At 43.7% G+C, this 14,933-nt stretch overlaps 1 protein-coding gene across 1 annotated transcript in view; it reads left to right on the plus strand.

Moving 5' to 3' along the window:
* MUC22 (mucin 22) overlaps positions 1-14,933 on the plus strand; it is an 86,902-nt gene that overhangs the window by 10,578 nt on the left and 61,391 nt on the right. The window contains exon 2 of the mRNA XM_015419427.1: positions 14,410-14,643. Coding sequence (XP_015274913.1) covers positions 14,410-14,643 — 234 coding nt within the window. The remainder of the gene's footprint in view (positions 1-14,409; positions 14,644-14,933) is intronic.

Below are 14,933 nucleotides of genomic sequence, written 5' to 3' on the forward strand. Positions count from 1 at the left end.
GCCCTTATCCACTTGTACCCGTCCTCCAAGACCACTGTCAGGTACAGAGTGCAGTAACTCTGCCGACAATATGTGAGGTGACCCCTGTTCACCCGTGCCAACTGCCACCCTGGACTTGTCCCACAGGCCACCCGACTCCCAGCATCGTCCAGGAACTGACACTTGGCTTGTACCAGTCTCAAGTTGTTCATAAACTGATGTTACCAAAACATAAATTACTAGCCATCTGTGGTTAGGAGGAATATGATGCTATAACAAGCTGCCCCTGAAAGTGTGGAACATGGAACAGTATAGAAAGGGGGGGGGACCACACATTTTGGTAGCTGGGGTGCTAGCCATAAATGCGACACCTTACAATTGCATTTCTAGATAACGCATGCTCTTCTAGATGTTCTGAGTCATAATTTAACATTTTCTGGAGGGCTAAAGCATGCCAAACGACAGCTGTCACACTGAATGAGGGTCTTCACAGCATGTAATATTTTATTTGGTTGCTCCCAGTTGAGGGTTTTAAAGTTCAGATTATACGACTGGAGAACATAAGGAGAGGGAGAGCTCTGCAGAATCATATCCTAATGGTCCCCTCTAGTCTATCAACAAGTTTCCCACAGTGCCCAATCAGATGTCCCAGAAGACCCACGAGCACAGCATGAAGACTAAAATCTCCATCTGTCATTGCCCCCCCAATTAACAGGAATTCTGGTGTGTATAGTGCTTCTGAACATAAACCTTTGGTTTTTCCATCATGATTAACTACTACAGATGGACCAATCCTCTATTTATTACATTCATTAACTGCTACACAAAGATGATTAAGGGAGGTTTACCTAAGTAGAACTATTTACTAGATATTCTTAAACATTGATAACACAGGTGATGTTAACACAACATATTATGTTACATAATGTTTAAAAATAGGAATGGAGAGAGAACAAAGGCCTTTATCTAAACATATTAGGCATATGAATAAGTACTGTACAAATAACAACGGGGTTTTATTTTGGAGGAAGTGTCCTAACCCTTAATTCGCTTTTAGTTTGACATGAGCTCTCTTTGAATAGAGTAAATATTTGAGCACACAACCTTCCATTCCTTCCTTGGAGGATACAGTACAGCCTCTAGAAAGCCCCTGGAGAATACAAGAAGGTGAAAGAGGAAGTTTCATCCACAGATATCAATAAATCAGAAGCCCAGTTCAGTATGCCATGCAGAATGAAAGTTAGTGGAAGCACCTGGGCCATCTTCCGCAGGTGAAGGGGGAACACTAGGACTTAGCAGAGACACTCATGAACTTCATCATTTTCATTCTGCAGTGAAACCTTCCAACATTTCATAAATCAAAGTAGGAATACACTTGTAACATACCTATTCTCGTACGAAGGATAACTCCAGCCCACCATCACACATTGCTCAGTATCTGTATATCTTACAGCCATGTATAATCCCAGCATGTGGATCAAAATATCCATACAATGTGTCCACCCAGGGTAAGGACAGAGATTTCAGTAAACATGAGGGGTTCCCCCCGCCGCCAAGTTTGCAGAAATGGCAAAAAATTCAAACATGGGGAGAGAAAATATCCCAGAGAAAACTCACTGACTGCTTTGATGCCCAAGAATTACAATAAGACCTAAAATAATTATAAATATTTTAATCTTAAATAAAAAACAAGATATTAGGCACCATTTTAGGTTGCTAAGGCAACCAACAAAGTCCATGCCTCATGGAGAGTAGAATCCAGCAAAGGGCTTAGTGCCCTCCCCGTAACCCTGGATGACTAACCTGGCACCCAGTGCTTGAGAAAGGGCACTAGATGATTCTTCAGATTCAATTGAATATTCTATGTGAGGTGAGGGAGTTGTGTTGTTGAGCAAGTAGATGGGGGAAACGAAACAGATCCAGAGATGGGGAAGCGAGGAAAACTAGAGATGGAGGATCAAGTAGGATTGTCAACATCAAGGTGTGGCCTGCAGATCTCTCAGGATTACAATGGGTCTCCAAGAAATAGAGATTAGTCCCTCTGGAGAAAATGGCTGCTTAGGAGAATGCATTCTATAGCATTGTACTCTGCTGAGGTCCCTTCTCTCCCCCAACCCTGTCCTCTTCAGGCTCTACCCCACAAATCTCCAGGCATTTCCCAACCCAGAGCTGGCAACCCTAAACATCAGGGGGGGCAGAGTGTGTGGGGGAAATGAATATTTCCCCTCCTGATTGAGTTCTTGCAAGTCCACTTTTTGTTCCTTTTGTTGTCTTCTGCATTCATTTAATCTGCAAGAAGCTGTGTACAGCATTTGTTTAAAAGCCAAGAGGGTTTAATGATATATGGGGGGGGGGGGGACGGACAACTGTCCTACAATATTGTTATCAGTAGATCAAAATATACCTCAGCAACAATAGTATGTGAAATGGCAGGATGTGCATTGCATGAGGCCTTAGTGTTCATGCCCATGGATTTTCATGGACGTGTGTTAGAGACAAATGGTGTCCGTCCCCTTCTCAAGAGATTGAACTTCTAGAGACCCTGTGGAGAGATTTAACTTCTGGAGACCCTGGATAATGACATAATTTAATATACTTTAATCTAACATAATTGTTACAAGGTACCTCTTTAAAAAGCCAGAATCGGGACAGTGATTTAGCAGGGACTGGTTCGGAAAACAGGGGCTATACATGCTCAACAGAGATAACTGGAACATATACAGTCAGGTGACCTGTTCAGTCATCGGTTTCAGTTTGCATTTCTGATCAGTGTGCTATAAGCATTGGGCAGGTTTGTATCATTCCAGTTTGCAGAAAGAAGAATTTTTATTGTGTGACATTAAAAACCACCACCTAATGAGTAAATATAAACTAATTTGGGATGCTAGTGATTCATAAAGGCAATGAACCAGGACAGTACTATTTTGCTAATTGAGAATCTGCCCTCCAGGTGACCTTAGGCAGATCATGCTATTATTAGCCTAAGTCTATGTATTCTCTCTCAGTGCCAGCTACAGATTTTTGAAAGCCATGGAATAAGACTTCAGTGGTCCCCATTAAAGTATTGAAGGCAGGGAAAGGATTAGGTGGTACTTACAGCCAGCTCCTCCCACATTACTAGCTGGGGATATCCATCACCTCACAAATATCAAACTAAGAAATACCCCCCCCACACACACCCTTAGAGTTGCCAAGTCCACTTTAGCCCCCAGCGGGGGACTTTGGGGGGTGGTCCCGGAGGGGGCGGGGCATCCCGACGTGATGACATCACATTGGGGACGTCCACCCCCCACACCCAATGGGCTTGTGGGAAAATGCCAGCTCCCTGCACTTAAAGGGGCTCCTGTAAGTGCAGGGAGCTAGAAGGTTTCACACGCCGGATCTCCACTTGGAGATCGAGTGTGTGGGAAACGCCAGCTCCCTGCACTTAAAGGGAGCCCCTTTAAGTGGAGGGAGAATGGAGAGGGGTGGCTGCAGGTGTTGGAGCTTGGGGGCGGGGCTTCCCCTGTTGGCCAGCTGGCTGGTGGCAGGTAGAACCCCCCCAAAAAAGCAGGGGATCCCTGTCAAACCGGGGGGGGGGTTGGCAACCCTATGCACCTTTGAGTTTTCTGGGTGTCACAGAGAATTCAGAAGGGGAATAAGGCTCTTTGGTGTTCACATCCTGTCCCTCAATTGGCCTGGCTCCCAGTCACTTTGCAAGGCCCCTCAAAGTCTCAGAACAAAGAAGGAGGCGTTCTTAGCCACCATATTCCTCCTCTTCTTCCCATCTCTCTATGGCTCAGTCAGTGGAGAGAAGCTGGCTGTATGTTGGTGACCTCCTCCCTGCTTCCCCATGCCTCCCAGGTAAATCCAGGGATTTCCTTATCCGTGGACAAGGAGTAATGGTGTCTTGCTTCAAGACTAGCGTTACCAACCTCAAGGTGGGACCTGGTCTTCTCCCAGAATTACCACTGATCTTCAGGCTACAGAGATCAGTTCCTCTGAAACAAATGGCAACATTGGAAGGTGGACTCTATGGTATACCACAGGAAAAAAAATCATCAAATGACTACAGAGGATGGATGCTTCAGGACTTCCATTTCTCCTATGGCACAGGATACAAATTAGGAGAACCTGTTTATCTCCTATTAAGACACTGAAGGTCAGAGACCAATTGGTAAAGAGAGGGCTGGTGTTCTCCTATGGGTCCTCAGAGTGGATTTTTCTCCTTATCACTGAGAAAAACATGAAGAGGATTTTGAGATGTTTAGGCCAAGTGAAACATAACTGGATAGCAGCCAGTTATCATCACCACAAATATTTAGTAACAAAGGGTTAGTATGAAATACAGAATACATACATAGAGAAGCCCAGAAGGTATATAAATTGGGAGGAAAAGACAGGAGAGAGTGGTATGAGGTGGGATATTTAAATGTGAAAATTAAATTTTGGTGGGAGGAAGTGATCTCTTGGGAATGGAGGAGCTGATCTTTGACACAGATGAAGAAGAAAAAGAGAAGAGATTGGATTTATACCCCGCCCTTCACTTGGAGTCTCAGAGCGGCATACAAACTCCTTTCCCTTCCCCTCCCCACAACAGACACCCTGTGAGGCAGTTGGGGCTGAGAGAGCTCTTGACAGAAACTGCTCTTTTTCAAGAACAGCTCTTATCAGAATAACGGCTTGCCCAAGGTCATCCAGCCAGGTACAAGTGGAGGAGTGGGGAATCAAACCCGGTTCTCCCAGATTAGAGTCCGCGCACTTAACCACTACACCAAACTGACTCTCCTTCTCTTCCTCAGATGGGACATCACATCCTTGTTGAACTCTCTCCCCAAACTTCCACCCCCCCAGTCACCCCCCCCCAAATCTCCAGGAATTTACCAAGCCAGAGTTGGGAACCCTATTCAAGCCAGGCTTTTTCCAGAGAGAAGACGAGTGAGCAACTGTAGCTGCTGCTTCTTCTTCCTACGACTACCCGCTCACTTATCGGTGTTTTTCTCCCAGGCCCAGTCCACATCATTGGATGGAAGAAGGTGGAAACAATATTGAGGAAGAGAAGGAGCAACGGTAGCAGCAGTTTTTAAAGACTCCGGCCACTTTGAAATGAAGAGCACTGAGTGGGGAGTAACTAATCAGCAATGGGGAAAAACTTCCTCTAATTCTAACAAATTGCCGCTTTAAGCTGCAAAGTCGGTAGAATCCTAGAATGGAGGTGAAACTAGGGCTGGAGGATGACAAACTCTGCCTCCCTACATGCTCTCCAATTCATCACTGAGAGGCAGAAGGAAAATTCTCTGCTCCCAAGAGTTGAATTGTTCAGGTGCATGGGTAGATCAGCACCCTGCTCCACAAGCATCACTGTAGGGCATTTCTTCTATAGAGCTACCTGAGCAAAAAGTTACCATGTTGTTTGCACAGTTGCACTGTTGGGGGATCAGATCTCCTTCCCTCTGAGTTCTTGGAGGTTCTCTATTTGTACATCATGGCTGCAGTCCTAAGGGTACTTTCCTGGGAATGAGCCCCGTTGAATAACATGATACTTACTTCTGTGTAGATGTTAATCCCCCCCCGGAATAACACGAAACTTACTTCTGAGAAGACCTGTTTAGGTGTGCTCTTTGTATCTGTTGATCTCCTTCCTCTCTCTTGTCAACCACTAGTCACCCTGAATGATCTCCACCTACTGTCCACATATGTAGGTAATGCACAATATTGGTACTGCAGTTGCTTCGTCATGTATCGTTCATCATTCTCACTTGTCCTTCAATGAAAACACATCTAAAAACAATCATATACAGAGCCCATTATGAGGTATACAAACAATGTATGGTATATTAATCCTCTTCTCCATGCCCTGCAGCTTGTGTACACTCCATCACACGCAAAGTCTACGACATAAATTAGAGAGGCCACACCTTCTGGTCAAAGGCAGAGGTTGCAATGTATCAGCTTGAGAAGGAGAACCAAATCAGGCTTATTTCAAATTCTTCAGAAGCTATATAAGGGGGATGAGCATTCTCAGATCATCATACGACCTGGTGTTGCCACGATGGGTAGAATATCAAGGACTGCATTATGGATTACATTTGCATTGTGTGTGCATATGACAGTGCCAGGTAAGGATTTTATATATATATATATAAAAAAAAATATATATATATATATATTTGTTGGACACTTAATTTTGGGTTTTATCCCTGGTTATGAAACAGAAATCACAACCATTAATGTTTTAGCTGTACCAGCAGTGGGTGGGATGCCTATCACCCTCAGGGAGGCATTTAGAAGGTTATAGCATGCTGCAAATGAAAATCTCCAGCTGTCTGCTAGCATGGTTTATCAGAAATTATGTTGGTAGGTCTGTCATATTGTGTAAAATAAGACAACAGTATGCAAACACTGAGCCTTCTTCTAATGGTCAAGTCCTTTAACATGCCATCTTAGATGACATCCTTGACAACGACTTGGGTGTGTGTGTGTGTGTGAGAGAGAGAGAGACAGACAGATAGACAAACAAGACAAGACAAGACAAGACAAGACAAAGGAATAGTATAAAGGAAATACAGAAAGGGAAAAAAGGGTTACCTAACATAATTATATGTATATATATCATAGAAGATTATATATAATCAAATATAAAAGACAGAATATACTTCTTTCCAATGTCCCCTTCATTACCTTGAAATGTTTTTGGAACTTTGCTATAATGTACAATGATATTTACTTCTGACAGGTAACTTCATAACTAGTCTGTTTTGCAGCTACATTATTAGTTTCGTCATTGCAACCTATTCAGTATTACATGTTTTTGCCTCTTCTGCATACTTGCTATTACATTTAACAAGTAAATAATATAACAAAAATACAGAAGACAGATTCAGGTGGGCTGAAGCAGCAGAACAAAGTTTGAGCTCAGTGGCCCCTTTAAGACCAACAGAACTTTATTCAAGGTATAAGCTTTCATGTGCAAGCACACCTCTTCAGATACAGTTAAATAGAATTTCCTCAACGATTACATATAGGTAGGGAGGAGGGGGCTTAGTTGCCAGGAAGGGCTAATTACAGAAGGAAAGTCTATTATATATCTCATAATAAGAAAATTAAAAGAGATGTTCTCCCCAGTGTCCATTTCCCTATACACATTTATATTCAGGACGCTACATTTAAAACTGATTCTCATTCTGCTGCTTCTTCGTTACTATACATTTGTATACAGTATTTTAAACTGCTTCTCATTCTAAATCTGTCTCCTGCTTCCATAATACACACTCCATCGCTCCTCAGATTTCATAATTGACCTGTTTCTCAAATAAGTTTTAATTTCGCCATTACTGAATATTCAGATATTTATTTCCCCATTCTTCTAAGTGTGGACAGATATACATTTTCCATTTTGCTGTATAGATAATTCTAGCTGCTGTCACCATGTATTTGAATATCTCTCACAAAAAATTGGTAAATTTGTTAAGCAGTATACCTAATAACATATTCTTGGCTTCCATAGGAAATTTAATCTTTAATATGTTCTGCATTTTTCCATGTATTTCCTTCCAATATCTTTTGCTTCTTTACATGTTGACCACCTATGTCTTGACATTTCCAGCATTTTTCTTCGCAGTTTTTATTTGTTTTCTCAATATTCTCTAGGGTTATATGCCATCTAATAAACAGTTCATACCAATTTTATCTTTAAGTCTGGCTGGCTGTAAACTTGATAACCTTTTTCCTGTAATGGTTCCCATTGATGCATAGGTATCTGTTCTTTAAAGTTTTGCATCCATTTAATCATACATTTTTTCACTTCTCCTTCTGTTTCTAGCTGGAGTTATATCTTATATATATACATAATAGCAAATGCTCTTTTGACTGTTCTTATCTTTGTCCCCTTCTGTGATCCATTGACCCATGATATTTGACATCTGTTCCATGGAATAATGGACAGGCCACGCAGCTTGCTAATGTCCAGTGAAAGTTATATGGAAACTACGGGATACAAGAAAAGGCAGAAGTAGAGCCTGTAGGGATACTGTAGGAAGATACATTGGCTGTGATCAGATATGCAGTCTGATCCATTGTCATTCCCTTATGGATTTAAAATGCACAATCAGACAGCAACATCTGTCTGTCATGCCTCAGTCACCTTGAGTCCCATTCCGCCCCCCCCTTTACTGCATGTTTCTTTGATACTTGTGAAAGTCTGGTCCTGTTGGCCTGAGCTGGTTCCAAAACGTGTTTCCTGTTGTCTGATCACTCTCTGTTGCACACCCAAGCTGTCAGGCAGGTCTGACTGATCTCTTGTTGTCCAGCCACCATTTTTTACTAGTTAGCAATGTGCACATAACTGCATATTTGCACCTCTCTCTCTCCCCCTCTCACACAGGGGCTTCTCAAAACTTTGTTTTCTTTATAAAAACTTTCAAAGGAAGTCACCTCTGTATTTCAGCTTTTTTCTGTGCTTTGGGGAAGGGGTTAATTGAAAAATTTAGAGAGGGAGGACAGCAGTGAACTACATACAGCCTCATCAGCGCTTGTGCACATGCTCAGAGGACAATCTTTTAAACAATAATGATCGACAGCCCCATGAACTACATATCCCAGCAGGCTCATCAGTGCTTGTAGGCAGGCTCAAAGGACGCTCTTAAAAATGGCTGACAGGCTGATTCCCTGGCTGCTGCCGTCTGATCACTCAAGAACAGGATAAAAGTGCTTTGAAGAGTGCTAAAAGGGGTGAGTCTGGTCAGGATTCTCTGTTACAAAATAACCTGGCTCAATTAGAGGTGGGGCAATAGCAGATCGAACTGCATGTCTGATCACAGCCATTAACAGCTAGGTCTGCTGGGAAGAAGCTGCTGGAAAAAAGAAATGGAATATATGCCTCTTGCCGACATGTAAAAATCTGTGCATGTTGTGTTTAGTATTATAAATCTTGGTGTCTTGGGATCCATGGAAAGGATCTGCTTACTTTAGATCCATAGTCAGCGATTCATTTGTTTGAAGAGTCACTATGAGATTGGAGGGAAGGAGGGCTGTAATCCAATTCCCTGCAAAATGGCTTGCTGGTGTGGTTATGGATGTTTCTCATCCACACTCTTCTTTTGCCACGGGGGTCAGCAGTTGGGGGACAAACGGCACTGGCAAGGACTGGTCAAGGGGTTATTGATGCCTATAACAGATCCAGAATTCCTGGCTTCTTTGATGGGTCTTAACAGTCTCTGAGCAAGGATGAAAAATTGCCAGTGAGCATTCACTGGGTGCTATCTATAAAGAAAGAGGGGTGTGTTTGCCTGTCTGTCTGTGACAGGCAGAACTCATTAGAAAATAAAGCTGGGGGCCTCAAAATTGGCCACCACCTTCAAGATGATCATGGGGGTTGCTGGGCCAACCATGAAGGGGACTGGAATGTACTGGCCCAGATTATCTCCAGAATGCCCCACCCTCCCCTCCATGATATTTGGAATGGAAGCTAACATACTCTATTTGTGGCATGCATAAGTAATAAGAAATAAAGCTAAGAGGCTCATAATTGACCACCATCTTTGGGATGATGCCAAAAATGAAGGGAATGGAAAAATAGGGTTGCCAACTTCCAGTTGCTTCCTAGAGTTGTCCTGGAATTTACAACTAATCTCCAGACTACATAAATCAGTTCCCCTGGAGAAAATGGCTTCTTTGGGGACTAACTGTATGGTATATATCCTGCTGAGGTTCCTCTCCTCCTCAGACCCCACCCCAAAAAATCTTCAGGAATTTCCCAACTTGGAGCTGGCAACCTGGGTGTCGTGATTAGATTGCCAGACTAGGATCAAGGCGGCCCAGGTTTGAATCCCCAATCTGCCATGGAAGGTTACTGGGCAACCTAGGGGAGGGCTGCTGAGAGCCCCCATGAGTCCCCAGACAAAGATTCCACCTGGGCTCCCCCAAATGACCCCAATCCAAACCAAATATCATAACAAAACAAATCACTTAGCTTGCTGTTATCATGAATGTAAAGTAACAAAAGAATTGGCCTGTCTGTCCATCTGTTATTTATTTATTTAATTTATATTTATTTATTTATCTTTGGATTTGTATCCCACCCTCCCCGAAGGCTCAAGGCGGCTCACAAGGGGCACCTTTCTCCCTCATGGGGACCCAAAGTAGCTTACATAATTTTCCTCTCCTCAACAACCCTGTGAGATAGGTGTTGTGAGATTTTTGGGTTGTGGGTGTGTGTCTGCACATTGTCTGTGAAAGCGTGCTTACCCATGTCACCCACACTCCCCCCTCAGTTTGTGTATGTCTCCTGAGTGTCGCCCCGTACCAAAGGCAGATGTGCAAGCTTGGAAATCACTAAAATAAACCAATCTTTATTATAGAAAAACATTCAGAGTCCTAATTCCTAAACATTTGATAGCATACACACAGAAAAATAAACATGCAGCAAAGTTTCCCCACCCCATGCATGCGCTCGAGAGGCCTCCCTTGGCTGTCTCCTTTCGGAGTCAGCTAAAGTCTGTGGGCTCTGACCAGTATTTATACCCAACATCAAAGAAGTCCCTTGACGATTGTATCACAGTTAACATTTACTCACATTCCATAAGGTCAATACAGTGCCATGGTTTACTTCAGGTGTTTCCCAATCATGGGAAATAGACTGCTCTGATGTTATCAGAGAGATGGATTGGAGTCTGCCAATTTTCCAAATGGTCATATACCTTATTGCCTAGGAAATTGGAGTATTGGCAAGTCCCACATCAGTGATTTTCCTGGGAAATGGAATGTTTTTACATCCTTGGAATGTTTTTACATCCTTGCATGTGTGACCAAGAAAAAGATCCTTCTGGGGAAAAAAGGGCTTTGCAAAAGAATCACGGGCTTTGATTCAAACAGGCCTAGCAAGGGCAGAGAGAAATATGTATACTATTTTAGTTCATTTTAAACCCAAACCTTCTTCTATATTTCTAATATTTCTTACCACAGTCAAGTGAGCGGACTCTAATCTGGGAGAACCGGGTTTGATCATGGAAGAGTGGGGATTTGAACCTGGGTTTTCCAGATCCTAGCCTGACACTTGAACCACTGCATCACACTGTCAGGCATAACTTATCAGAGAATAAAGCTAGGAGACTCAGAATTGGCCACCAGCTTCAGAGTGATTCTGGGAGTTCCAGAGCCAAAATGGAAAGACATGGGAGATGGGAAAATCCTGGCCCAGGGGAAACAAACCATCACCATCCATTGCAATCTGCAATGGAAGCTAAGGGTCTCTGTTTGTGGCAGGCATAACTCAGAAAATAATGGCACATGTTTGAAAACTGGCCACCAACCCCAAAATCAGGGCTCTTTTTGTAGAAAAAGCCCATCAGGAAGTCATTAGCATAATAGGCCACACCCAACAGCAGAAACCCATTAACATATTAGGCCACACCCTGAAAGCACAGCTTATTAACATATTAGGCCACACCCCCATGTTACCAGAAGTGTGGTCATCCAGCCACACCCACCTTTTGCTTCTTATTCTGTTTACCTTGTTTGTTGTCAAAACGGTTTTGACAAAACCAATAAAACATCATTTTTTTAAAAAGTTTCCAATTCCATACTTTAATGATTAATATTAAATTTATTTTAAAAGTAACAATTATAATAACATAAGCAAACATCTCAATAAACACTCTGGAACTGGGCCGCATAACTAAACACCAAGGCACGCGCAGGGAGCACTCTTACTTTTAGGGGAATTTAAGTATCCCCCCATTTTTTCCAACTTTTCAGATTTTTCTGCACATCTGGGGATTGCCCCAAATGTGCAGGAAAATCTCCCTGCCCCCCAAGTGCCCCCGATGTGCGGATTTAGATATCCACATGGAGGGGGCAAGTTGGCTATTAGATATATAGATATTTAAAACGCTGTTCAGGCAGTGAGTTGTATTGGTGGGACATCTAATATTCCTCTGTAAATGCCACTTTGCTACTGTAGACATTAAGCTTCCTGTTATATAACAAATGGCACAATCATTTTACAAAATATGTCAGCAAAATCAATCCTAATGATCCCAGTACTTCTCATCCAGCACTACTATATAACACATTTGTCCCTGCTTTTGTGCTAGTTATAGGTACAAGGGTACACGTAAATGGATCTCTTACTGATGTACTTACTAAAGATTTACTGTGATATGAAGATTTTATGAAGTACAGCCCACTTAGATTTTAAAAGTGTGTCCTATATTGGTATATAAGTACAAATGTAAAATTACAAAATCAGACAAATGGTTTGGATCGGAGTCATATGGCGGGGGGAAAGAGGTGGAAAATTTCTCCAGGGGCCCATGGTTGCTATTAGCAGCTCTGGCACAAAGGGAGGCTTAGACTACTTCTCCCTACATGTTATAGTCCAAATCCAAATCAGGCCCATGCACATTTAGAAAGCACAGAACTCCAAGAACATATCTAGCTGAAAGTGCTCATGGGAGCCATGAGCTATGTATAACATAAAAATAAGCTCCTACATGATTTCATGTTTTTTTCCCTTTGAGTACCAATATCATCCAGATTAACAATTTTTAAAACTAAATTTTAAATACCAATAACAAAAATAATTGATTGGAATCCCATTTCATTTTTCCTAATTACCAGTTATTGCACATTCATTTCATTGACAGTATCATTATTTGGAACTAAAGATATGCCGGCTCGCTCTGCTTATAATATTTACGTGTCATGTTGGGAGATTGGGAACAATTTCCACATAATGGCTAAAGCATTTACAAAATAATAATTATGATTATTACTGCTAATAATGCTTTTATTGTTATTACTAGGCATCAGTACTACCACTACACCAGAAACCACCACCAACTCAGTGGTAACAGCCACTTCCAATCCGACCACTGCATCAGAAACCTCCACTAGCCCAGCGGAAACAAGCGCCTCCAATCTGACCAATGCATCAGAAAGCTCCACTGGCTCAGGTGTAACAAGCACCTCCAATCCGACCACTGCATCAGAAACCTCCACTAGCCCAGCGGTAACAAGCACCTCGAATCTGACCACTGCATCAGAAACCTCCACTAGCCCTGCGGTACCAAGCACCTCCAATCCGACCACTGAATCAGAAACCACCACTAGCCCAGTGGAAAGAAGCACTTCCAATCCGACCACTGCATCAGAAAACTGGCTCAGGTGTAACAAGCACCTCCATTATATCAGAAAGCTCCACTGAATCAGTGGTAACAGCAACCTCCAATCCGACCACTGCATCAGAAAGCTCCACTGGCCCTGCGGTAACAAGCACTTCCAGTCCGACCACTTCATCAGAAAGCTCCACTGGCTCAGGTGTAACAAGCACCTCCATTATGTCAGAAAGCTCCACTGAATCAGTGGTAACCGCAACCTCGAATCCGACCACTTCATCAGAAAGCTCCACTACCCCAGCGGTAACAAGCAGCTCCAATCCGACCACTGCATCAGAAAGCTCCACTGGCTCAGGTGTAACAAGCACCTCCATTATATCAGAAAGCTCCACTGAATCAGTGGTAACAGCAACCTCCAATCCGACCACGGCATCAGAAAGGTCCACTGGCCCTGCGGTAACAAGCACCTCCAATACGACCACTGCATCAGAAAGCTCCACTAGCCCAGCGGTAACAAGCAGTTCCAGTCCGACCACTGCATCAGAAAGCTCCACTAGCCCAGCGGTAACAAGCAGTTCCAGTCCGACCACTTCATCAGAAAGCTCCACTGGCTCAGGTGTAACAAGCACCTCCATTATATCAGAAAGCTCCACTGAATCAGTGGTAACAGCAACCTCCAATACGACCACTGCATCAGAAAGCTCCACTACCCCAGCGGTAACAAGCAGCTCCAATCCGACCACTGATTCAGAAAGCTCCACTACCCCAGCGGTAACAAGCAGCTCCAATCTGACCACTGCATCAGAAAGCTCCACTAGCTCAGCGGAAACAAGCAGTTCCAGTCTGACCGTTGCATCAGAAAGCTCCACTGGCCCTGCGGTAACAAGCACCTCCAATACGACCACTGCATCAGAAAGCTCCACTAGCCCAGCGGTAACAAGCAGTTCCAGTCGGAACACTTCATCAGAAAGCTCCACTGAATCAGTGGTAACAGCAACCTCCAATCCGACCACTGCATCAGAAAGCACCACTACCCCAGCGGTAACAAGCAGCTCCAGTCCGACCACTGATTCAGAAAGCTCCACTAGCCCAGCATTTACAAGCAGCTCCAGTCCGACCACTTCATCAGAAAGGTCCACTACCCCAGCGGTAACAAGCACCTCCAATACGACCACTGCATCAGAAAGCTCCACTGGCCCTGCGGTAACAAGCACCTCCAATACGACTACTGCATCAGAAAGCTCCACTAGTCTAGCGGTAACAAGCACCTCCAATCCGACCACTACACCAGAAAGCTCCACTGGCTCAGGTGTAACAAGCACCTCGTCTATATCAGAAAGCTCCACTGATTCAGTGGTAACAGCCACCTCCAATCCGACCACTGCATCAGAAAGCTCCACTGGCGCAGTGGTAACAGCAACCTCCAATCCGACCACGGCATCAGAAAGCTCCACTGGCCCTGCGGTAACAAGCACCTCCAATACGACCACTGCATCAGAAAGCTCCACTAGCCCAGCGGTAACAAGCAGTTCCAGTCCGACCACTGCATCAGAAAGCTCCACTGGCTCAGGTGTAACAAGCAACTCCATTATATCAGAAAGCTCCACTGAATCAGTGGTAACAGCAACCTCCAATCTGACCTCTGCATCAGAAAGCTCCACTAGCCCAGCGGTAACAAGCAGTTCCAGTCCAACCACTTCATCAGAAAGCTCCACTGGCTCAGGTGTAACAAGCACCTCCATTATATCAGAAAGCTCCACTGAATCAGTGATAACAGCAACCTCCAATCCGACCACTGCATCAGAAAGCTCCACTGGCCCTGCGGTAACAAGCAGTTCCAGTCCGACCACTTCATCAGAA

The sequence above is a fragment of the Gekko japonicus genome, unplaced genomic scaffold (genome assembly GCF_001447785.1).
Source record: "Gekko japonicus isolate JY-2015 unplaced genomic scaffold, Gekko_japonicus_V1.1 scaffold554, whole genome shotgun sequence".
In the NCBI taxonomy this organism is placed as follows: Eukaryota; Metazoa; Chordata; class Lepidosauria; order Squamata; family Gekkonidae; genus Gekko; species Gekko japonicus.